At 36.4% G+C, this 25,632-nt stretch overlaps 1 protein-coding gene across 1 annotated transcript; it reads left to right on the top strand.

Moving 5' to 3' along the window:
• Positions 1 to 4,369: 4,369 nt before the first annotated feature.
• Positions 4,370 to 18,275, top strand: LOC138693152 (uncharacterized). Its single transcript, XM_069816839.1, has 6 exons — positions 4,370 to 4,506; positions 4,704 to 6,021; positions 10,919 to 11,062; positions 12,156 to 12,399; positions 14,302 to 14,586; positions 17,926 to 18,275. The coding sequence occupies exons 2-6, from the start codon at positions 4,720 to 4,722 to the stop codon at positions 18,129 to 18,131; spliced, it is 2,181 nt and encodes a 726-aa protein (XP_069672940.1). The 5' UTR covers positions 4,370 to 4,506; positions 4,704 to 4,719; the 3' UTR covers positions 18,132 to 18,275.
• Positions 18,276 to 25,632: the final 7,357 nt, after the last annotated feature.

Raw genomic sequence — 25,632 nt, 5'->3', positions numbered from 1 at the left:
AGAAAAGTTTCCTAATAGTCTAAGGAATGTGTGTTCTAAATATCATGCATGTATCTTTAATAGTTCAGAAATTATATTCATTTTGTCTGGCAATGTAGCAAAAAAATGAAGTTACTGGAAACCAATAAAAGCGGGCGTGTGATTTAAAAATCCATAGCGCAGGAAGTTTAAAAATGACGTCTCTACATCCGATAAGGGCACAAATACCCACAAAATGTTATGCAATGTATTCCACACATATGAAAGGGTATTTTAAAGAAAAAAAATAATTTTTTGAAAATTTAATTTACCGGAACAACTATAAAAGTGGGCGAGTGATTTAAAAATCCATAATGCAGGAAGTTTAAAAATGGCGATCCACACATATCACAGAGTATTTTAAAGAATATTTTTTTAATTTAGTAATTTTTCATCAAAAATACCATCCTCTCCCCTTAAAATAGTAGCTTCTGCAACCTTCCCGAGGTTAATCCACACTGTTACTTTCTCGCTCCCAAGGTCCCAGAACAGTCTAGATATACTGGGGACAGAACATCTAGAAGCTTGGAGACGGTTACTTTTACTGTCCGACCACCCCCTCCTCCCGCACTAGCAGGTATACGGTACCATTCAGCTGCAAAACATTTTCTGAACAGACGTTATTGTATTGTGAGAGCGCAGCTGGATCAGTGAAAGTAGATGGTCAACGTTTTCAGTTTGTAGTGCAACGAACAATTCTGCTGTGTGTGGGATCTTCTTTAGTGACGTCACTGAAGCCTCTAGTTGTTCTGTCTCCGGTATAACACTCATGATAAATAAGAAACTAACCATAAGTGGAAAACAACTAAAATTCTACATTAACAATAGTAAATGTTGCAACAAAGCAATTAAACAAGAAGTTTAAAACAACTAAAGTTCTATATTTGATTATTCTATCGTTAGAAATTAAGAAATACATAAAAAAAAGATTTAGCTGGAGAACAACTATTTTGGTGACACTGAACCAGCACAGAAGCACGCAGGAAAAATCCAGCAAGCTAGCCATCCACGGAGCCACCAGAGCGCATTATTAACGGTGAGTGACCACGCAGGCGACCCATCCGCGCAGCCACCTTGGAATCCATCACAGAAACACGCACCGTCTGAACCGGGCTTTAATTTCGAAATTGTTTTCCCAGTCTCTACACGTTGCAAAACTATTTACTATACAATAAGATATAGAATGAAAGTAGGCCCTATCTGTAGTAAACAACCTTTACCTCCAAGCTTGTAACGTGGGTGAAACATGACAAAACACGCTTTCAGTTTTTTGTTACAGTAAAGTATAATTATTATCGAAATGTGAACGTGAGGCCAACAGCCGGCTGGTTTGTCTGAGCCTTTCAAGGGCTGTGTATAATTGAGCACCCACGTACAATAATGGGGTAAGTAGTTACGAAATATATTCATACTTACCCCATTATTGCACGTGGGTGCTCAATTATGTTCTCTCATGTCCTTCCAGTAAAAATACTAACAACAATACGATCTATCCCAGAGTTTTGCGTTATTTTGGATGCGAGTGTCGAAATACAATTTTAATATTTCATTGCTATTACTAGGTTTGAAACGGAATTGTAGCGGTTTTATCCGTATTTAGTTTAACTTTATTACTAGTGAACCATTTATTTGATTAATCGTTTGTCTTCGAAATAGGCCTACTTCTTATAAGCTACAGCTCATCGTCTTCTTGTATAAGCAGTAAGGACAGAAGGAGCAGAAATAAAGGATGCCAGTGTCGAAATACAGTTTTAATATTGTATTGCTATTTGTTTTTTACTGGGTCTGAAACGGAATTGTATTGGTTTTACCCGTATTTAGTTTAAGTACACTACCAGTGAACCATTTATTTTGTTTATGCCGGGCGTTGTTACACATTTATGCATGAAAAAAAATGCTGCTAATTAACAAAACTATGGACTTAACTTCATAAAATTTACATTAAATATGATATATCAGTTGTCTTTTTCCTTTTGACATTGCAGTTATATGCAGCACACACAACAGGCATGTTTTTTCTTCGTTTTTTTTTTGTACTTCTTATCTCCGTTATACAACATTGTAAGCAGACGAATTTTTACAAAGGTGGGCGCTTAGCTCAGAACTGCCGTGTTTCGCGGTGGCACCGCAAAGAGCGCTGTACAGGACAACATGGCCACTCTATAGTCTTCTCTTTCTAACTCGTTGTACAACACCATACGCAACATTAGTTATAATGGAAACGTAAACGCATTCTGTTTAATAAACACGATTATTCTCAAGTTTTCCTTTAATTAAACTAGATATTATGTGTAAATGTATACCAGAGATAAAACCTTACCTGAAAAAAATTATATCCATCGCTTGAAGTCATAACTTCATAATTTTCTTGGACTGAGACTTTGAATAGCACACCGGTCGAAATGCACGCTGTGTTTTATTCCTTCCAATATTTGCTAGTAGTGGTCGTACAAACTTTGTTATTATAACCTGGATAACCATCTGTTAATGATTTGGCATACTGAAATTTAATAATGCTCAGTCTGAAAGAGGAAAATGCGCAAATGTGCGAATTGTTCTTGTTAGTTGAGAAGACTTCGTACAATATGGTACTGCGGTTTCAACGAACTCCTGCAAATGTTTTATTAAGGCAACAAAAGTCGATTTTAAATATCTAAGCCCTCCTTCGTCTTGGTCATTTATTGGCGTCGAAGTTTTAAGCATAGATAGGCCTATATCCCTAATAGACCAATCACAACTTACTTTCTCATCAATTACGCGTATTAAATGTCTGCAAATCGAAGCTTGGGAGACAGTTTCTAAATTCATGTCTATTCTGTAATTTGGTACTCTAAGCTTGTCCAAAAGAATCAAAACATGATCAGGAAGAACAAGGTCATTTTCGGTACCGGTATCTGTGTTACTATTCCCACCAGTTGGAAAGGTCTTTCCGCAATATACACTATCTCCAGTGACAATGGCTGCTTTGGAAGCTATTATAAGTCCTGATTTCAATATTCTTTTGATAGCTTATGCTGCTGTGTACGTACATTTGTTATATCATTACTACCACCTCCCATTCTAACTGTGCTAAAAGAACCTCTACTGGATCTCCAGAAAATCTTCTAGTGAGAACGTAGAAAAATCCATTTTTCACAAGATGTATGATACAATGAACTGAAGAGTTCACAGTGAACAGAAGTGCCTCTGTCGTCTCTTTGGCTAGCTCTTTCAATTTAGCCCGTTTCGATTCAGCCTGAATCCTTCTTATATATCCGACGAAGTATTCCTGTAGCCACTGCAGTCTTTCATCAGCTACAGAATAAAACTGCATGGAATTCGAGTTGCATTGCCTCATATCCTATGTTTTGTCACGTCATGCACAGTGAAAAATTTATATATTATACACTTCATGAAATGTACAGATGGGCCAACTTCTGAGAAGTCTGCATTGGTATTGATACGGGCATTGTTATTCATGAAGTCAACTGTGGCAGTTACTGCAGGGGAGAAAACTTGTACAGCCGTTAATACATTCATTTTTTTTTTTCGAAATTAGTAAGTTAAATGCTTAGTATAACACCAGGCTTTAATTTTTTTTTCTTGCAGTTCTCTCTATAGTCTTCTGAACGAAAATGAATACTACACACACGTGAGTAATCGGTTGGAACCCACCTGCTACCATTATAGACATTTTGTCTGGATATAGACGCCATCCACTTTTCCCTAAGTTCTTTTGCTGAGGAAATTTCATGATATTTTATTTCTTTTGAATGTGAACTTCCTTGTCTAGATTTACAAAGGAGAACACAACAATTCACCATTATTAAACATGAACACAGCAGCTATTTTATATCGAAAATTAATTTTATAACTACTGACTTAAACGAGTATTTAGCTTAGTCAGATGTAATCACTAACAATCGCCTCAACACTTTAACATCTGCAGATTAGAAATGATGCGGTATGGTGCAGTCACAGTCGCGCTCTAACGGAAAATTCTAGAAACATTGCTATACGTCGTTTCCCATGTTAAATTATTTGTTCATCTTGGTTATGACGGGAGTGCAGCATCATAAATGAACTACCTCTCAGCAATAAGTAAAAGTAATTAGGAACAGTCGGGAGATCACCCAAGATTTCGATACTATATCCAATAGTTGACGAATTTTAAAAAAATATATATGTTAAATTGTACCGAAGAGCAGGCAGTATTATTACAATCCAGACGGCGGTGATTCAAATGCTCTCACGCATCTGCGTAATTGCAAAGATAATATATATAATTCTATTCTCGTTGGACACAGGCAAGGAACATCGAGAATTTGTATCCAATCCTTCCAATCTTTATTACTGGCATTGGAGGTGTGACATTGGGTTATAAGATTTATAAATATAGTTGGTGTTGTGCTTGCTTGAGAATATGTCAAGGCTGATAAAGATTCTAAAGTAAAGTGCGGTGTCCCTAAAGTGCTTATGTTTTGCTACTGAAATACATAACCAAACAAGGTAACAGTTAAGTACTTTATTTTATGGATTGAATATACTTAAACATGTTCTTTGAAGTTTCAAGAAGACTGATTTTACGTTCAAGTTGTTCGTAAGTTGTTTTATTATTTAACTCAAGTGAAGTGAGCTGTAGTGGTAGGAAATAAATATACATCTCGTAGTTTTCCTTCACATAATGCTAAAAACTGCTTTTGCAGACTTCCTCAATGAGACATGAACGCAGCTGATGTGGGCATGAATGGAGAGGCTAGTGCCAGTAATGTGGAGCAGAACAGAGACAGCATAACTAACAGCCCCAAACATAACGACTGTGGAAAACACTGCAGTCTAGCTGTTGGTGGTGCTCGACCGAAAGTTAGAAATCTAGTCTGTAACATTCCTAATGGTATCAATCCTCTCTTGGCTGAAGATGCAGCGAAAGTGAACAACAATGTACTGCCCCCAGAAAGTTTGGACTCAGATTTGGACGATTCTAACGCGTCAGGTTCAGGATGTGTTAATAAGCTGCACAATGGAATGAACTTGAATTGTACAAACGGCGTGGAAAATACAAATGGCATAGATTCATACTTGCGCAACAATGTTAATTGCCATGCCACTGTGGATAAGTGCCCATTAAAGGTTAGGAGCTGCTCAAACAAAGACAACAACTTGGACGTATCAACTAAATCCAATGGCTGCTACCGATCAGAACCGCAACATGGGGGTGTCGTCGGTTGGTGGGAAGAGACAGATTCTCCCAGTGAATCGGAGAATGAAGGCGAAGATGCCCTTTCGGCAGACGAGTGCTGCATCTATACTTACAAGGGCGACCAAATGGCCGACCTTCCTAGTTCGTTCTTTACGCTGGACGTGTTAGCACGCTGTGGTGACCAGGGTCCCAGTGGGGAAGGGGCGCGCAGGGAGGACGGTGATGAACACGGGAGGGATGGGGAGCGCAACGGTGGGGGCTCGTCTCCGGAGATGGATTTTCTAGAGATGGACTTCGACCCAGGTCCATCATGTGGCCAGGACTCCGAGGACGATTCTGACTGCTGTGATATTCAGGACGAAGAGGCCACTGTCGCTGTGTACCCAGGGCACAACGTCCCCGAGCCCAAGCCGGACACGTCTGACGGCGGGGCGGAAGCCTCTGGTCACAACGATTTGAGTGCCGCATCGCGCAATGCGCCTGCCTCTGCCCCCAGCCCAGACAGCACTCCCGAAGAGAACCCCCCAGTCCAGCAGCCCGCTTGGGCCCTTGCCCCCAGCCGGAGTGGCGACGCGAATCTGGTGCACCGCGATTCGTGGGGACACCACAGTACGAGCGGTGACCTGTGCTCTCCTGGAGAGGCCTCGGAAATGGACTGCGACACATGGGGCGAGACCCTCGTGATGTGGAACGCGGGCAACTTGCGCGTGCAGAGCGAGGGTGGCAAATACAACCTGCACTCCGCTCTCTACCACTGCATCATGGCCAAGCGCCTTGTGCTGGACAAGCAGGCGTCCCTGCCTGAAGGCGATGAATCCAATGTGGTGAGTGTGTCACTGTATCTACTTAACTTCATCATCATCATTGGCATTACGGCCCTTATAGTTTAGCCTTAGTCTCCCTCAGAACATCCGACCAATCACTTCTGTCTAATGCTCGTGTTCTCCATCTTCTAATTCCAACTTTTGTTAGGTCAGCCATCTCAATTTAGGTCGTCCGACTTTCCTTCTTCCTACTGGCAATGCATCTAGTAGAGCTTTGGGTGTGCGATTGTTCTCCATCCTGGCTACGTGTCCCAGCCACTCTAACCTTCTGAATTTTATGTCAACAATAATGTTGATATCTTTATATAATTCATATAACTCAGCATTTGTTTTGATTCGCCAAAACCCTTGCTCATAAGTAGGCCCAAAAATTTTCCGTAATACTTTCCTTTCCCAGGCATTTAAGATCTTTATTGCCCTTTCAGATAGAGTCCAGGTTTCACTTCCATGTACTACTATTGGTTTAATAATAGTTTTATATATTCTTATTTTAGCTTTTCTTGAGATACACCCGGACTTCATAGTTTTATTCAGTGCCCAAAGACCTCGATTCCCAGCTGCAATCTTCTCTTTTATATCAGTCATAACATCATTATTGTCTTTCACCATGGAACTCAGATACTTAAAACAGGAAACTCTATCAAAATTAGTATATCTACTTAACTTACCTATATTTTTTATTGCTTATTTATCATTTCACTATTAATTAGATTAGTAATCTTGGTAAATAACTAATATATCGTTGTATGAGTAATGACTCGACAGATCAGCTGATCAATACTTTCTTACAATTGCCTCAAGAGTTTGATTCATAGCTTCAGGAAGTTTTGTAATAGATGATGTGGCTGAATATAGTTTCTCGAATTCTTTAGTTGCTGTAGAATTAGAATACTTAGAATACAAACAGAGAGATTAGGTTAGCCCTGGACACTTGAATCCCGATGATTTCGTTGTGCCCATCACCTTTATGTTCTGCGTCTGAGCTGTAAAACACTGAGATGTGAAGTGAGGGATTGAATGAGATTCACCGAACAGGAAGAGTCATATAGGCTACTTTATGTGGTAAATTAAGCTATTGTATACATTTATCCATAAATGCTGACCTAGTTTTGATTTACTCGATATTTTGTGTAACACGTCGCATCAACATGCTTTGAAATAATATACTACAATGGTCACAAAGAAAAATGAAACTTCTGACATTTCTAGTAAAGCACATGGAATATACAGAGCCAGAGCATGATGTTGCAACTAAACAGCATTCCCTCTTCAGGCAGTCAGCTACAGGTTGGATGGGTGTAAAAGCAGGGAAATAAGTGTGAAGGAAAATTAGGGAATATATCTATGTGGCAACATCGTGTCCAATTCGTCTGTGGCACCAGAAAGATGAGTAATGTATCCAGTTCCCATTGGGCAGTTGAAAGAGAGTTAAAAAGTATACGTTACGGAGCTGTCAAAAGTTGCTCCTTTCCCAGTGAGAAGCTGGCCAATGTCATAAGGAGTTAATTAAACAACCCAAAAATGTTAATGACTCTTTGTCTTGTACTTACTTATGATACCAAGCAATTGGTATCTTTTAATGTTTTATTTATTACTAGCCATACCTGTGCGCTCCGCTGCACCTGTTAGAATTAAATATAAAGTAATTACATAATTAAAATAGGACGTTTGATCCAGGGAACAACTTTTACAACAGCACAAGATAATCTGCTTCGCTCATTACCCAATTTTTTTTGCATTGCATTTATTGCATATATATTTAACACGATTCAATTGAGCATAGTTAAAATTTGAATTATAAAATAATGGATTGCTAACCTAACGTACTATTACTGCATACTAAATCAATACACTATCGTTATTCGTTAATTCTCTGAGATTAAAATGAGTGTACATAAATATTATTTTAAGAAATACAGAAAACGAATGTACAAAATAGCCTATCAAATTTTCTGTGCATAAGAATCTATTTTAATCTTACCTGTCCTCGATTTACTCAGACATTACTGTAATAACATTATAGCATTATGTCCATCTAGAGAAACTACACTTTCCAATGGTGAAATAATAATTAATTATACAAATCGGTTAATTTAGCTTCTGATATTACTTCATACAAACACAGAAACATTCTCTGTAGGCTATGTTTAATAGCTTTCGATTGTTGATGTCCAAGGCTCCTGTTTCGATTGTTGTTGTCCAATGCCCCTTATAGACGAAGTCATTTGTTCTTAATTCATTGCACCGTCTTAGATGGCGTTATTTTAATTTTAAAACTCATTTATCTCATTAAATATCAGTCCTATAAAAATTTTGTAAAGAATAAAACTTATCGGAAATCATTTTTAAAGAAACTTTTGTTATGTAACATTTTTCACAAAAATCAATAAGCGAGATATTTCGATTTATTTAATTCAGGCCCCCTTATAACCCCCCTTTTAAAGAAAGTATTTTGAATGCCATATAGCCTAAAATCTAAGTTACACGAACTTAATTTATATTCCAATTTTCATATAAATCGGTTCAGCTATTATCGCGTGAAAAGGTAACAAACATACAGACAGACGTACAAACAAAAATTTCAAAAATACGATTTTCGGTTTCAGGGTGGTTAATTATATATGTTAGGACCAATTATTTTTGGAAAATCGAAAATTACCAGAAAAATTTCGGCTACAGATTTATTATTAGTATAGATTACCGGTAATTATGTTATGTTATGTTTTCTTTTAGTCTTCACAAGTTGACATGTTCTGAGTGGTGTGGTTTTACTGTTTTTTTTTTTTAAATGACAGGACATATATTTAGGAATGAAATCATTGAAAAAAAAAAAAGTAGCACACAATGAATGGCTTATGCGTATTTAGGCTATTTTGATGTTGAACAATTTAAATAAAACAGGTAAATGGCACACTATTTTTGTATTTGGTGTAACAAACCACTGTAACTTAACAGACAGAGACTAAATATTTAACTACAAAATTTGAAAAGATAGAATCCATACAGGCCTACTTTACATCTAGATTTTTACTACCACTAAATTCTATGTTCAGTGCATTTATGTATTTATTCACACTACAATGGGTATATACCCGGTGGCAGTGGTAACTAATTACACTCAATAAAGACAATAATAAACACAATTAATAATGTGGGTCATGCTTTGATTAAAATATATAGACTATGTGTATATTTGGTAATTATGTGCCCTGGACTTCTATAGCGGGAAGTTGGCCTGGCTGGTGCTTACTACATAATTACTGGTACTATATTTATGAAAAGCTTTCATTTCACTCTGTAAAACCAATACTGTTGCCAAGAAGGGTGGTTCCTCATACAAAATCGACTTTCATGCCTCAAACTGTTCCAAAATAAAATAATGTAATACCGGTATCTCTAATTACACAGATCCTTTTTTTTCCTTTGTCTTCATATTTTCTACATTTCCCACACAGTTTAAGCTAGCTTTGACCACTGTTTTATTCAGTGTTAAAATTTATTGATCTTTTGCCATTTCTGAGCTCTCGAAAGTTACAGTTGGAGTTTCCAGCAAAGAGTTCTATTCTGTACATATGTCACTTAAGGATACAGTAGGCTTGTCACAGTCCCGAAGCTAGTTCTTTTCAGGACTGAGTCCTGCATAATGTCTTTAAAAATATTTTACTCTTATGTGATATTTCTACTTTCTGTACTGTACTATTCTGTATTGCTCTATTAGCATCTTGTCAACAATTTTATTCGCTTCGATAAAAAGAGAGTTGTGAAATGAAGTTTGTATTGTCTTTGCTCCTCTTACAGTAGGTATAGGATGATGTTGTCATTCAACTTTGGATGTAGATTACAAAATACTGAATGTAATATCAGATAGACTATGATACTATCATCGCATGATATGTAGGCTGCTGTTTCTGTTTTACAAACTTGTGTAGGATGCTGTAGGCCTACTGTTTACACTCATAGCAAAAAAAGCGTGAAACACTTCAGTTTTTTAATTTAATTTTAAGGTATGGTTGTATGTCTGCGAGTAGAAAACAATTACATTTTTAATTGTTAATTAAACGAAATGCCAGTAAAATGTCGGTGTATTACTGTGGTAGACCTAACCAAAATATTTTCGGTAGGTATAGTTATCAATAGCATTAAATTATGATAAAAAATAAGAAAATCTGCTTTGCTTTTTTTTTTTCTAGTGAGTATAAAAAGAATAAATAGGCCTATTTCAATATCGGCTGTACAGCCCTAAATATGAGAGATTTTAAATCTCCCTCCTGAAGAAATTTGTGGGTTAGGCATATATTCTTTACTTCCATATCGTGTATCAGAAATTGTTACAATTCGAAAGTAATGCTGTCCAGTATTTGATGTTGAAACTATCCACCTCACTGATAACAAATTTCGGGATTCTTTTATTATAGGATATCGCTTAATTTTCGTCAAGTTTCACAAACGATTCTGACGTCACAACATGGCCGACATAAACCAACACAACGAGTAAATAAAACTCACTGAGATATCACCTCAACTAACCCACTAACCTTCTCACATACGTCGACCACATGACATCACCCCATTCTCCAATCTAGCCAACATATATTCTCATAAACACACTACCGATATCCTATAGTCATATAGACCCCAAATTTCACTTCGTTTTGTTTACTTTTTGGATTATTTTGTAAGTTTTAGAGCAAAAAACCTAATTAACGTAGAGCCATCTTTACAGCTTACTCTGACATTTGTAAAGTAAACTAGAACACTATGTGATTTTGTTTTATAATATTTATAACAATTTGTGTCTCCCTCCATTATGTAGAGAAAATATCCAGAAACTAAAACACATTTGAACAAAACTGGATTCTTCAGATTTTGAGTAAATGATGTGGTGCACTTTCTGTAGGAAGGACGGCATGATGGCAGTCCAGACAGAGCGCTGTTCCCCTTGGAGCGGATAATGATTTGGTCAGAGCAAGAGGCCTGTGTTAAGCAAGTGACGCAGATATCCACATCAGCTTGTGGTGCCACTGCTGTTATAAATGTCCTGGTAAGATTCGTATTTATTTATTCGTCATTTCGAGGCCTAGGGGTTCATTTCTCTTTCCTTCCTCCTCTTTCTACTTTTCTGTTCCTAGTGCTGACCTGCTATGGCACTAAAATCGTCCTCCAGTGGCTTAAGGAGGGAAAGCTGGTGATCAACAAGATCTCCCAGCTAGGTCCAATGGACCCGTCGACCAACAGCAGGTGTAGTCCTCCAGACATTCTGGGGGTTGTGTGTGAATGAAGTAGCCACCAAAACGTTAAAATATGGTGTTCACTTAAATCGGCTACAACTTGCCATTTAACAAATCTGTGCTTCAGTGGCTAGTTATGATAATATCTTTGAAAAATATTGGAGTGCAAGAGGTCAAATGACTTTATTGTCAAATGCCTGGCATTAGAAAACAACAACAACATTTATTCGTCATACCTACTTACAGTCTATAGTTTATTGCACAATACAACTTTTTGCAAGTGACTGCATACTCTGTGAGAATTGTTTTCAAGTTGCAGTCTCTTGATACATCTTGTTGTTTAGTCAACTGTCCGAAGACAGGTCTGAACCTCACAAGTGATACCAAGAAACACCACTTATGAGGGAAGGAAAGGGAATCTCTTCTCGTCTCTTGTCTTCTCTTAGCTCACTTCTTTCTTCTTCTGTAAAATGCTTTCTTAGCTCTATTATGTTTACTTTTCTATTTGTGTACGATAATAATGCCAATGTAACAATTTGAAGGCACTGGATAACAATTGAATGTACAAAGCACTCACGTCTAGCCATGTTGCCATATTTAGCCTATTTTCATGTCAAGGAAATGCTCAGTGCATAAGAAAGAGTAGCATCTCTGCAATATGATCCAAAATAAGTGCTAAGGAAATGCTCATTACTTAAGTGTTTTCTCATTTTATAAATGACTATTAATTCGACCCTACATCACAGTTGTTCTCTTCCTGTGAGAACTTCAGAATCCTTTTCCAGTACAAAAATTTGTTTTTGTCTAAAATAATTATCCTTTCTTCTAGAAGATTAGAAGCAGCTGTCTAAAAAATAGGGAAGTGTTGTGATCATGTAATAGTGCCATTTGCCTTATTGTTTTCAGCTGGCGTGTAACCTCCCATTTTCATTGGATCGAGTCAAGGAAGGAGTTAACACGAGGTTGCGAGCTGAGACAGCCCCACTCCCCGAATATCTCTTCTCTCGGTCAATGGCAGGGGCCTCCCATGTAGATTTGATTCGTGGCCTGGAACTTGCCTCAGATGGCTTGTTGTATGGACGGTTCTTCTCCATGTACCCAGAACGTTTTGTTTCTGTGACTCGTTGGCTTTCATATTGGATGAAGAAAGGTAACTTCTGTTAGATTTATGACTTTTGCAATATATTTGGATACAATGAGCTTGACGATATAAGACTGATGTGGAACCTGTATTACCAAAACCTCAGGATAAATCAGTAACAAAACATAGTTGAAAAGCCATAATTTCTATTTTTCAAGATGATTTTTTGTTCTTTCTATAAAGTAAAGAATATTATTGACCTTATCAAAGTTAGGAGATATCTAAATACTTAGAAGGTCAAAATACAACGGTGTTCATAAGTAAAGATTAAAAATAGTGGAGATAATTATTACAGTTGTCTGAACACTATTTATTGATAAAATAAATAAAATAAATGAAATTGGTTAGGAACCATACATATTTCGGGGGCTGTGCCCCCCCCATCTTCAGTGGTTGTATCACGACTGCAACAAGAGAATGGAATGTATAAAGATCTTGAATATACTACAAAATTATAAAATTTATAAAATACAAAGTCTAAGACAACATCGTTGAAAAGTAAAATGATCCAATGTGTTGAATTGAAATTTCATTATAAACTTAATTAAGAATAAATTTGAAGAATAGTTATTAAATATTTTTAAATGATGTCTTATGGAAGGAATATATATAATACAATTCTGATAATACAATGTATAAAACTTAAGTAATACTGATAGTGACCCTAGAATAATGTTAAAATATCAAAATATTATAGAATATGAATGACAAGATGTGAATGTTATTCATTCCAAAATACCTGAAATTAAAAATTAACATCAATGAAGTTAAAAACTGATGTTAAAAAATTTTTTAAAAGAAGTTTCAAGAATAGAACATATGTTCTTATACTATAAGTACAATAAGAAATACATTAGAAGAATGGACATTACTACAATTTAGATGCTGAACTCACCTACGGTGTAGATGTTCTACCGCGTGTCGTATCTTAAAGAGGACTGACTATGCTGAAGAGCAAGACCAAGAATAAGTAACCAATACTACGTTGATCTTTTTAGCAGAAACATTTTATAAAAGTGAGATTCCTTTTATTTAAACATATTATAGATTTCCGATGGGTGAACAAGAAGTACAATGAAAGTACTATCAGACTGTTCAGTTTTAGTAAGAGATAGTGCATATTAATGTATTAATATAGACACATCCTGCCAGAGCCACATCTCATAATAGACATACCAGTTAAGCACGTAATAATGTTACCTTTATTCAGAGGGAGCGCTTTAAATGTTCAGTCATTTTTTCTTTGTATGTGTGTGTGTATTCCCAGGTGGTGACAGGATTTTTTCTCGTTGCCAAACTTTCAGAACGGCCCCGAGGTTCACTCAGCCTCCTATAAAATTGAGTACCGGGTCTTTCCCGGGGGTAAAAGGCGGTCAGAGCGTGGTGCCGACCACACCACCTCATTCTAGTGCCGAGGTCATGGAAAGCATGGGGCTCTACCTCCATGTCCTCCAAGTGCCTTCATGGCATGTTACGGGGAAACCTTTTTTTTTTAACTTTATGTGTGTGTGTATTTCTACCCAAGGGCAGATCATTCACTGCAAACCCAGCATTCTCCAGTGTTCCTTCTTTTCCGTCTTTCCGCATATGATCCATATATCTTAATGTTTTTATCATCTCATATTTTCTTCTACCCCGAACTTTTCTCTCTTTCACCATTTCTTTAGTAGACCGTTTCTTCTTGGCTATTGACCCAGCCATTTCCTTTTTCTCCACACACTTGACATCCCTCTTGACACCCACTTGACATCCCAAAGACAAGGCTAATAGCCTAATAGTCCTTGTTGAGTGGAAGTTTATTAAAATGTATCGGGAGCTAGAATGGTTGGAATATTTAAGCAGCTTGACTGTCAGATGCTAATTTCGAAATTGAATTGTGAAAGAACTTGCTAATTGTGGAGTTGTTTGCAGGTGCTATTCCCATAGCAACACTGAATCTGCAGAATGGCATTGCACCAGGAAACCCAGTGCCTGATGCTTGGCATCATCAGATGGTGTTTGGTGTGGGTCCACGGGGCATCTATCTCACAAACCCTGTGGAATGTGTGAGTGAGGCAGCTCTTTGGCCGCAGCTATCCAGTCCCTCAGTGCTGCTGGTACGACGGAATGACATCCTCAGTAGATGGAATGAACACACCAACCTGCGACCCCTCATGACGCATCGAGACCAGCGCTGGAAATACATGAATGTATTAGGTATGATCTACTTATTTCTTTCTCTGTCTGTACCTTTCTGTGTTCTCAGCTTTCTGTGTTTCATTTACAATGTTGGTGAAATATTGCCTTCTTTTTCGGAATGCTTCAAAATTTTAGTTGATTCTATACAATATTAATATGTTTACATTGGTTGCATTTTCTATATTCTAGCTTTTCTATCAAAAAAATTTGTGCACAGGCAGAAAATATGCCAAGAACCACTTTTTTTTTTGCATGTGTTTTTCCGTGAAACTTCTAAATTAGCTTTTTTGGGGAGGCGAGGGGGCATCATAATCCTCCCTTCGTGTTTCGTGCTGTGAGACAAATGAAGGAGAGACAAGAAGCTGAAGGGGGGAAAAAGAGCAAGAAAGATAGAGAGAAGGGAAGAAAATTAAGTTAGTGCACTTGCACATTTGTGAAAAATACTTTTGAACCTACAACATTTTACCCATAGTCTACATGGCAATTTATGCTATATTTGTTTCATTTGTTCACTTTTCAAAATACATGTTCACTTTGCTTACAACAAAACACTATCACTGTAAAATAATTCTAACTAGAAAATAAAGACGTGTTCTGGAGCCATCCACGAACCCAAGAAATAAACATGAAAAAAATCAATATATAATTAAATACTTAAAAGGTCAAAATACAACAGTGTTCATAAGTGAAGATTAAAAATAATGGAGATAATTATTACAGTTGTCTGAACACTATTTAATCGATATATAATTACTAAAATAATCAAGGATAGCATATCTAGGTTACTGGAACATTTCGAAATATATGGATGTAGATATTAACAATAAAAGATGGTATGGGGTCAGAAAAGACCCCAGATAAGTGTCGAGGTTTAAATCTTCTTATTCCTTCTTTACCATGCCATTGATCTTCCCTTTTGTAAAATCCATTCCTAACTCTTCATCTATACATCTGTAATAGTGACTGAACGACCTGACCACTTTGCATCAGTTAGACCAGTAGTTAGCATGGGTATTTTCAAACTTTTCAGTCTACTCATAATAGAGATGCTTTAATAACAGCAAATCTTTAAAAAATTAAATGATTAGGAAAACATAGTCGTTGATTAATTAGAGGAGCAATGCAACTAATAGGTCATCAGTCTCTTATCGAATTGTTTGTTGTTTAGTCAACTGTCTGAAGACATGTTTGAACCTAAGTGACACCAATAAGGCATCACTTATGAGGCAATTAAACCAAAAGATAATGCAGCAGGAAATATTAACTAGAAAAGCATGCTATTATTCAATACGAAAAAATTGTTGGGACTTTCATTTGGCATTTGGGAGCAAAGAAATTTTATAGTTAACTTTAAGTCTCAGGAAAGCTTTCTCTCTAAAGTACATGAAATGAAGAAAAAGATAAATCTCCCAACAAGTAAAGAAAATCTGATTCATAAAACTAAACCTACACAAGCAATAGAAATAGAGTATTACCTGGACCTGGTTGAAGATACCAAAAAAGTGACACTTTCTAAGATGTCCTAAAATTGCTATAATTGGAAACTATTCATGGTGAGTTCTCTGACAATGATTGGCTTCATATTTTGGATCCGTAATGTCCAACCATATTGAAGCATGTGCTGATGCTAGGGTTGCCAGGTCTCCCTATTTTATCCACATTTTCGCCAGTCTCCTATCTCGAGTATTTGATAATATTTTCTCCAGTAATTTATTTATTTATTTGTTTATTTATTTATCTATTTATTTAAATGGTAAAAATTTTTTTTATCTAATGCCACCAGGTTGTGTTTTCGACATTTCTGGTCAAATGGTAAATATAAATAGTGCTGTAATGCTATGAAAGCTGTTCTAATTACATATTTTTAAATGCAATCTACAATGACAAATTCTTATTAATTTTCAACCCATTTTGTTAAATGAAATTTCAATTTATTGTAAAAGTTTCTGAATGAATACAAAGCAAGTAAGTATGAATAGTGCTATGAAATTCATTTTGAATTGCTTTTGCATACAGTTATACTGTATATAATATCTTCCTAAAGGTAAAACATGTCGATAATGCCTTGATAGAACGATTTTGGTTATTATTTCCAAAATCTCCCATATTTTCAGTTTTAAAATCTGGCAACCCTAGCTGGTGCTATGATGCTATATGTCTACTTTCTCGTTTTATAAATGCTTAGGTTATGGAGGCTATGGGACAACAGATTTTGGTGAAGTTGAATCATCTATTTCACACTTCAAAATCTGTTGTACTGGATCTGTTATTTTCAACAAGCTGTTATATTCAGTGATTCTAAAGCAGCTACTACTGATATAACAACCAGTGTGTCACCTAATAGTATATTATGCAACGAGCCTATAATGGTAGTAATTAAGACGCGAGTATGTTTATGAAACGAGTGCAAGCGAGTTTCATAATTTTCATACGAGCGTCTTAATTACCATTATAGGCAAGTTTCATACGACTTTTTATGCTCGACTATATATCTAACTTGAAATTATTCATAAATATTCATGTTATTCTTATCTGACTGGGGAGCGGAACTGACCTTGTGCAATATCTCGTAAATTGTGAGATGTGCGCAGACGCGAAAGTATTGATTTTTTCCCGAGAAACAAAAGTCATTGACCTTGATATAATCTAGAGAGTAAAATAAACATTAATCTTTATATAATCTTGAAATTGATTTAGACATTGAAAAACGAGATGACAAATCGTGGACATTTGTTCGCCCATTCTTGAACATTTCGCACCATTTGCTCACATTTCTTTCATTCATTACAGTATCACCATACACCTCTTTCAATTGCCGGTAAATTTCTGCAGGTTTCAAATGTCGGGCATTCAAAAATCGAATCACACTCCTCACCTCACAGTCGGCGGGATTATCAATCACGTCGTTCATTTTGAAGTAACACAAAATGCACAATGGCGACTTGTTGCAACCAGTACTCACAACATTATGAGAACACATGTTAAGGAAGCCAGTTGACCTTCAAACAAGGAAGAGGAGTCAGCTGCGCGGCGGGTATGCGCGAACGGTCGTTATTTCCTGGATCCCCCTCGTACATAGAAAGCAATGAGTCTTACCAACTTCTCCTGTAAGCCCAAGAAAGCAATGAGTCTTACCAACTTCTCCTGTAAGCCCAAGATTAGTACACCTGATACACTTTCTGCCCATTCTGATCATTCTTCCTCTTCCGTGCAATTGTCATCGACAGGCATGCTTTGCCAACAAGTCACATGAAACCCTATAATTCCCACCTCTCTGCCATCTTTCCATTTCCTGCGAAATGCAAGTGTGGAACCTTGTTATAAATGTAAAATGTGGGACTGGTTTGTGGGTTACAGGTCAGGTGGTGAACATGGTGAGAGAGTCAACATGTGCCCGCATGCAGACACAGGGCTGGGTGGTGACACAGCATGTGTCTATTCCAGCCTGCTACAGTTCAGGCATCACTCTTGTCATCCGGCGGGAGTCCCCATCGTATGAAGAGCTGAAGAGTGCCCCCGAGTTGCCCCTCTTGCAGCAACAACAGCAGCAGCAGCAGCATTAACTCCTACTCACCTTTTGTGCAACCCCTTTATCCATATCTGTGCACAGTATTAAGCCCGGTTCAGACGGTGCGTGTTTCTGTGATGGATTCCAAGGTGGCTACATGGATGGGTATCTTGCTGGATTTCGAGGGTAGGTTCCTTGCTATTTTTCGTGATGGTTTGCAGGCTGGAAACCAAAGATGATCATATAATATCACCTCTGAAACCATGTCGCCATGTTCGTTGTTTTCCAACTAAACTTGTTTTTTTCTATATTCTTTAGTTTCTAAGAAACAACAACTATATCGGACTTTAGCTGTTTTGCACTTATGGCATAATTACTTTATTACGACATTTACTACTGTTAATGTAGGACTTTAGTTGTTTTCTGCTCACGGTTTAGTTTCTTTTTGACCATGAGTGTTGGCAACAGATAAAACAGCAGATGATTTTCCAATTTGAACTGTGAAAAGAGCCAGCTCCGTGTGAACAACTACCGTCACCGTAGCCAACACGGGAGCCAGCAAGTGACCACGCAGGGCAGACATCAGCGTAGCCACCTTGGAATCCATCACAGAAACTTGCACCGTCTGAACCAGGCTTTAGTGACATTGACATCGAATCCTAAAGGAGAATCTAGTTGCTGCATTCTCCACTAGTTTTATACTACATTAGGTAAATGCCCCTTTCAATATTCAGTTTCTATATCCTTTTGAGCACACTGTTTTTTTCTCTCTTTCTCTTTTTCTCTTAACTTTCTGTTCGAATTAGATGGTGCTTTTCTACATACTGAAATTAAACCATGTTCTATTAGACAGTAGGAACAGTGGTTCATTGATGTTTGAATTTATTTGGACATTGTCTATCATCCAGAATTTACATTAATGGGAAGAAGAATATATTTCAGAACAGGTTTTAATACACTTATGAAAATAAACCCAGCATTCATAGATACAACTATCTTGTTGTGTTTTATTGTCTGGTGGTGAACAACAATTCTTGAGGTAACAGTTCAAAATACGACTTTCCTATTCATCTTGATTACACAACTTTTAACACTGTATCACTTCGGAATATGTATGATAAGACTTTCCTGTGTTAAATTTCAACGTACCTTGTTTACATGTTTCGACCTATTTATGGGTCATTTTCAGAACTGGTCGTTGTTGGTCTTGGCACCACTTGTTCTGTTTCCTGTGAGGGTATGTTCCTGTGGTATAGTGTAGAGTCAAAGAGTGTGTATGTTTTGAAGTTGAGTTGTGTGTTGAGAATTTCTTTGGGGTGTGTTTTTGTGTGTCTGTATATTTCATATTGTTCTAGTGTTAGTTTCTGGCTACTACACATCCAACCAAAAACCCAGAAACTAAACACACTAGAACAATATGAAATATACAGACACACAAAAACACACCCAAAAGAAATTCTCAACACACAACTCAACTTCAAAACACACACACCATAGGAACACACCCTCACAGTAAACAGAACAAGTGGTGCCAAGACCAACAACGACCAGTTCTGAAGATGACCCATAAATAGGTCGAAACATGTAAACAAGGTATGTTGAAATTTAACACAGGAAAGTCTTACCATACATATTCCGAAGACTTTCCTGTAATTTTTGCACACCTTACAGTAATAACCTTTTCTAGATACAGCTTTCTAATGAAGAGGACCTGGCAACTCTTTGTGTCTTTAGGCAGAGTTTCTGAGATATTTTTTCCATTATTTTTTATAATTTCTTGTGGTAATGTAAATTAATATTCGTCTGAATTCCTTACATCTTGAATGAAGAAAAGGAATGTGCAGTGAAAGTTATTGGGAATTATGAAAAGAAATGGATACTGAATTATTTTGAGTTTCTTCATAACATATACGAAAAAAATACCTGTCTGTCCCTTCATTTTTTGCTACTGTTTTTGTAAATATGTGACTATTCACAATGCAGTCATTTAGTTGTAAACATAGCAGTGAAAAATTACAATGTTGATAGCTCCAAGTCCTTATAGTTACAACTGTAATTAAGAAAGCAAATTAACATATGTAATTTTTTTTCTAAGTAGCCAGCGACATTGCTGTCAGAAGTGTACATGCCACTAATTATATTGAAAGAAAATGCTCCATTTTTATTATTTTGGTCCACGGTAAAATACTAAATTTTACTCCATTTGTAGTGTATTTTTGATCCAAGGGAAATACTCATGTTTAGGAAAATATTAGTCTTTTATTTACTGATTTATAGTATAATTTTTTGGTCCACGAAAAATACCCTTTTTGTTGTCGAACCATCGGATCTATGTCCCTTCAGCGCTGTCGTCGTTCTTGGAAAAGTTAACGCCTTTACTCACCCCATTCCACCCGTTTCTCTCCCACTACGTCAAACAGCAGACCACGAACCTTGCCGAATAGGGATGTTGCCAAACTTCCGTCAAACAGTATCATGTCTCTTGAATATTGCTTATAATACTGTAAGGTTAATTATTACTTATTCATAATTTAATTTAAGTAGGTCTAATGACGCTGATTGACTTATGCAAAATGCTATTACTTGCTTAATAATATTTCTTTCACCACTCCGTGCTACAGTATTCATGTTGAGTTGACAACACTAGACTGCAAGTGCAAATAAACTGTCCCGCAAGAAGGCTCAAAATTGTTAGTGGGGGAGAGAAAGAGAGAGGGATAGAAAAGAGAGAAATAGGAATACAGGGAGAGAAGTGAATTGCCGAGGCTGAAAAGGAATTAAGGTTCAGTTCGCATATCTTACAGGGGCACAGATCCGATGGTCGGCCTATAACACAAGAAAAGCCTAAATGTTACCTCGTTTGTACACTTTAACCTGTACATTGAAATTTTCATAGTGAAGATAAACTAAGTTTAAGTATAAAATTAAGAATTCAGCCAATCACAAAACAGAAGTGACACAGTAATTGAAGATCGTGAATTGAATAGACATGCATAGAAAAATACAAGTACTACCAACATGGTTCTGTTTTATGAAAGATGAATAAAATTGTTCTCCTTCAAGAAAATAGCCCCAGACGGTACATGGCAGTGATGACTCTTCTACTCCATGACAAAGAATGTAAACAAGATATATTGCCTTGGCAATAAGATACAATCTACTCCTCTCAGTTATTCCATCTATTGATAATATTATTGAAGAATCTAGTTTTCATATAAAATTTCACATTCTGAATACTCATATTTCCTTTCTAATTTTATTGCCTAAGTAAGAATGTATAAGTTTGTATTGTGAATGAGTCCCTTAAGAAAAGACAACATATATAGTTTTTTAACCTCTTCCTAACGAAAATTTTCACAAACTTTTCTCCATTAAAGACGGATAGGCGGTTTAAATGTCCTAGCTGTATGGTCGACTTACTTCTAGAGTCTCGTAAGTTCAGTTTTTCCCGAATGCTGAAATCTACATATATTTTCGAAGTACGTCTTCTGATAATGCCTTGTAAGTCTACAAATTCTTTTATATGTTATAACAAATGCATACATAATATGCCTCTTGTAGAATGTTGGATTTGCAGTGAAAGAACTGCCCTTGGACAGAACACTATGAATGAATGAATGAATGAATGAATGAATATGCTTTTCTTAATTTTATGAAAGATACTCTAATTTTAAATCATCACTGATTCAAAATCTTTCCACGGATATAGAGAAATCCAATAAAATATTATTGTAATGACAAGATATTTCCAAAATGATTTTACTTCACATGTACATTAGTCTATTGTCTTTATGTTTCGGTATAACGAAATTTCATTGTGGAAAGCTAGGTCTTGTTTCTTTTAGAAATTACATTCTTCTCTAACATTTCGTTACTTCAAATCTATATCTTTGGCGAACAGGAGAAAGAAAATAGGTCATAATTAAATATTATTTTGCTATGAAAAATTCTTTTTAGAACTCATAACAACCTCCATCACCATCTTTTATTAAATTTTAAAAGCTAAAATATCTTTAATATTCCTTAAAAAAATAGTTCATATTATCAGTATGCCGGTGAAAATTTTTCAGCAGTAAACATCATAAAGTAAGAAAACATCTACTTCCTCCTCCCCCCCCCCCCCCACCCTCGCCACTTCCTTTTCATGATAGATATTTCAAAGGAAACCTTTGACTGTGTAATAATTGGATGGTTCAGGGAGAATGTAATTTCACGTATACAAATTTTGCTATAGTTTTGACTTCTTCCTGATCACGAGTGTCACAGACTTTTCTGCATTGAAGATGGAAAAGCTGTTTAAATGTCCTATCTGTGTTTGGTGTTGTCAAAATTCATCTTGGTGGGGGAGGGAGAAAATATTTTGACAGACCTACAAAATGCTAGAGAGAACAATTTTAAAATCAAACAGAAGCTTATGAAACTGGAACAGGCCAGTTTATGATATCTTAATTTATTTTTGTTTATATGTCGACAAGGAAATGGTTGTTTTGTCACATATAGTAAGTAAGCAATGAAACATGTGTTTGCTTTTTATTAGTCCTGGGATATTACAATAATTTTTGCAGTCTATAATTATAATTAACCTCTTCTGGTTCTTTTTTTTTTTTTTTTTTTGGTAATCTTTCTTAAGCTGGTGGTCTAGTGAGACTTAATATTTTGTGTGGTGAAAAAGTGGGATAATTTGTACGTGTTGAGGTTACAAATCTGAAGCATACTATTAAAAATTATTAAAATCCCCTGAAACAGCTCTCTTCATAGATCGAAATCCTGAAAAAGTTTGCTTTGATACTAAAATTATGGCAATCACGAACAGTGTAACAAAAATAGCATTTTGCATTTGGTCTGTCGATTACCTCACAAAACTACTCATTTACCATCATGTTCTAGTTTTGTTGTTTCAGTATTGCCTTACTATAGTAGAATTAATGTTTCTTTCGACTTCTGACAGCTCGCTAGCTCTGTAACTTACAGATCTGCTGTCATAACAGTGTTGCCAACTTGCTGCTACTGCTAGGAGCCAGTCAGTCATTTACATGTGATATGTTCGAAAATGCGGCAGCATTGCCTGCAAGCTTGGACAAAGAGAGCAGGAGGCACCAGATCTTCATTGGCAACTTTCAAGGTTAACCTTGGTTGCCATGATGACAACTTGTAACCTATACGGCTAGCAAGCTATCAGAAATCGAAAGAAACGTTAATTCTACTATAATAGTTTTGTTTTCTTCTTGTTCAGCGACTAGTCTGTCACTTGTGATAATTTTCACACAAGTGGAACCAAAGTAGATTTTGGCTGTAATGTGTTGATGGACAATGTTCAAATTTATTGCAATATCATTTGGGAGTAATCTGTTCAAGAGTCCTATCAGAATATTAAATTCTGTTACCGTGCATTACTGGTTGTGTCTTGCAGAAATAGTTGAAGCGTATGAAGGCTCAAACTATTTTTTTTAATACAGAAGTTTCTTGCATGTTGGATTCTGGTACTGAAATGAATGAAGACTGCAAATAACACGTCCTGAATTTAAGAAGGCAGGGTGAACACTTAAAATAGATATAGATGATTAGAATTGTAACTAGGAAATAAAGATTATTTCTAAACAAACATGTTAAATACTAGATTTTGTGTTAAAATATAGACCTGCCATCTATCCAGAAAGTATTGCACCTGGAAAAATGTGCCCTCTGTGGGCATGACAGTGAACCACAGTATTGTGAAGAAATCCGAAAAAAAATGCAGGTTCTTTGAAGTTGTTTTTATAAATAGTAGTTTTTTAGTTTTCATAAGATAGTGAAATCTTGATCAGAGTTAGTGCTTCTTTTCTTCTCCATCATCATATTCATCATTATGTATGGGTCATTCGAAAATTATATTATTTTAATTAAGCTCAAAGCTTATTTATTCACAATTGATATATAGTGAAACCTCATTTATTCGGACTAACTGGAACCGGAAGTCATCCGGATTAATGAAAATCTGGATAATCTGGAAATAAAAGAGAAAAAAGATGGAATACACATTTATACTGTACTATATGTCCCTACTTACATTTATTTCCATCAAAAGCAAATTATGAAACACTGTATGCACTTAAATGTTGTTAGCTTTATTAAAATAATTAGTAATTTTCTTTTGCGTTAATTTCAAATGACAGTTACGTGCAGCACGATTGCGCAGGTGTTTTACAACCATGAGTTCGGTTGATGTTGTTTCAGTCTGGTGTTCCAAAAAAGCCAAAACTTTGTCCATCTGACAAGCAAACATTCTGATGGGGGCAGATAAAAAAGTTAAATTTTTTTCTTCCACCATGTTAATAAAGTCAAAAGAAGTGCTTATACAAATTTTGGCCACTCGACCGCAATTACGAAGGCCGTAAAAAAATAAGTTCGCCAGGGGCTGCTAACAGAAAAAAAAACAGTTTCATTGGACAAATTTATTGGAACGGACACAGCAATTGTTGAGCTATTTTTCAACATATTTTCCATCGGAAATGAGACATTTCTCATATCATAGGATCAACAGAGAGAGGTGCAGACGCAGTCAAACGCTCGTTGCTATCTGAGGCGGCTGACTTCTACGACACAAAAATTGATCCCATGGTATGACAAATGTCTCAATTCCAGTGAGGGATATGTTGACGAATAGTGCAACAATTGCTGTATCTGTTTCAGTAAATATTTCTATGCAATTGTGCTTTTTCTATAAACGGCCCCAGGGAAAATCACTTTCTGGACGGCCTCGTAATTGCGGTCGAGTGGCCAAAATTTGTGTAAGCACTTCTTTTGACATTATTAACATGGTGGAAGAAAAAAATTTAATTTTTTATCTGCCCCCATCAGAACATTTGCTTGTGAGTTGTTGCCTCGGTATGAGACATAACCTCTTCCAGTTGTACACCAGCCTTGTTTTCGGACCCACCATCACTATCGTCATCTATATTTGCAGAGGAACAAGCAGGTATAATTCTATCATCCGTAACTTGTAGCCACCATCATTATCTATTTCTAACCAGGCATTTATGTCAGATCTACATCTGAACATCCAGAAATGTTCGCAAATGTTTGAATAAAGTCAAGCATCGACATCATCGCAAACTTCTGCATTTGAAGCACAAATTTCATTAATAGAATCTGAAATAGCAGTCATATCTTTTTCCAACACTTCTTAATTGTCAACTCAGCAACATGATCCCAAGCAGATGCAACCATGTAAATAACGTCTTTCACATTCACTGATTTCAAATGCGAAATCACACCATTTTCCCCCTTTCCTTCAATCAGCTTGCTCAGTAGCTGCTCTTGTACACATGCTTGATGTTCTCCAACATGCCTTGATCTGTCAGCTGCAACAGTGCCGTAACATTAGGCGGTAAAAATTTAACTTTAATGTTGCCACTGATCAGTTCTACACCAGGATGTGGCAGGGTATTATCAATTAACAGTATGACTTTCAAAGGTAAGCCTTCGTTACAAAATATTACACTTGACACAAAGTCTTATAGAACCAATTTTTTAAAATTACACTGTTCATCCAGGCACTTCTTTGTGATTTATAATCA

The sequence above is a fragment of the Periplaneta americana genome, chromosome 17 (assembly GCF_040183065.1).
Source record: "Periplaneta americana isolate PAMFEO1 chromosome 17, P.americana_PAMFEO1_priV1, whole genome shotgun sequence".
Classification (NCBI taxonomy): domain Eukaryota; kingdom Metazoa; phylum Arthropoda; class Insecta; order Blattodea; family Blattidae; genus Periplaneta; species Periplaneta americana.
This window is presented reverse-complemented; position numbering and strand designations above follow the sequence as displayed.

Excerpts from the sequence above, each read along its gene's own strand:
- LOC138693152 (XM_069816839.1), top strand. The coding sequence starts at position 4,720 with ATGAACGCAGCTGATGTGGGCATGAATGGAGAGGCTAGTGCCAGTAAT. Across the intron at positions 6,022-10,918 it reads AAGGCGATGAATCCAATGTG|GAAGGACGGCATGATGGCAG; the intron begins GTGAGTGTGTCA and ends CACTTTCTGTAG. Across the intron at positions 14,587-17,925 it reads GAAATACATGAATGTATTAG|GTCAGGTGGTGAACATGGTG; the intron begins GTATGATCTACT and ends TGTGGGTTACAG.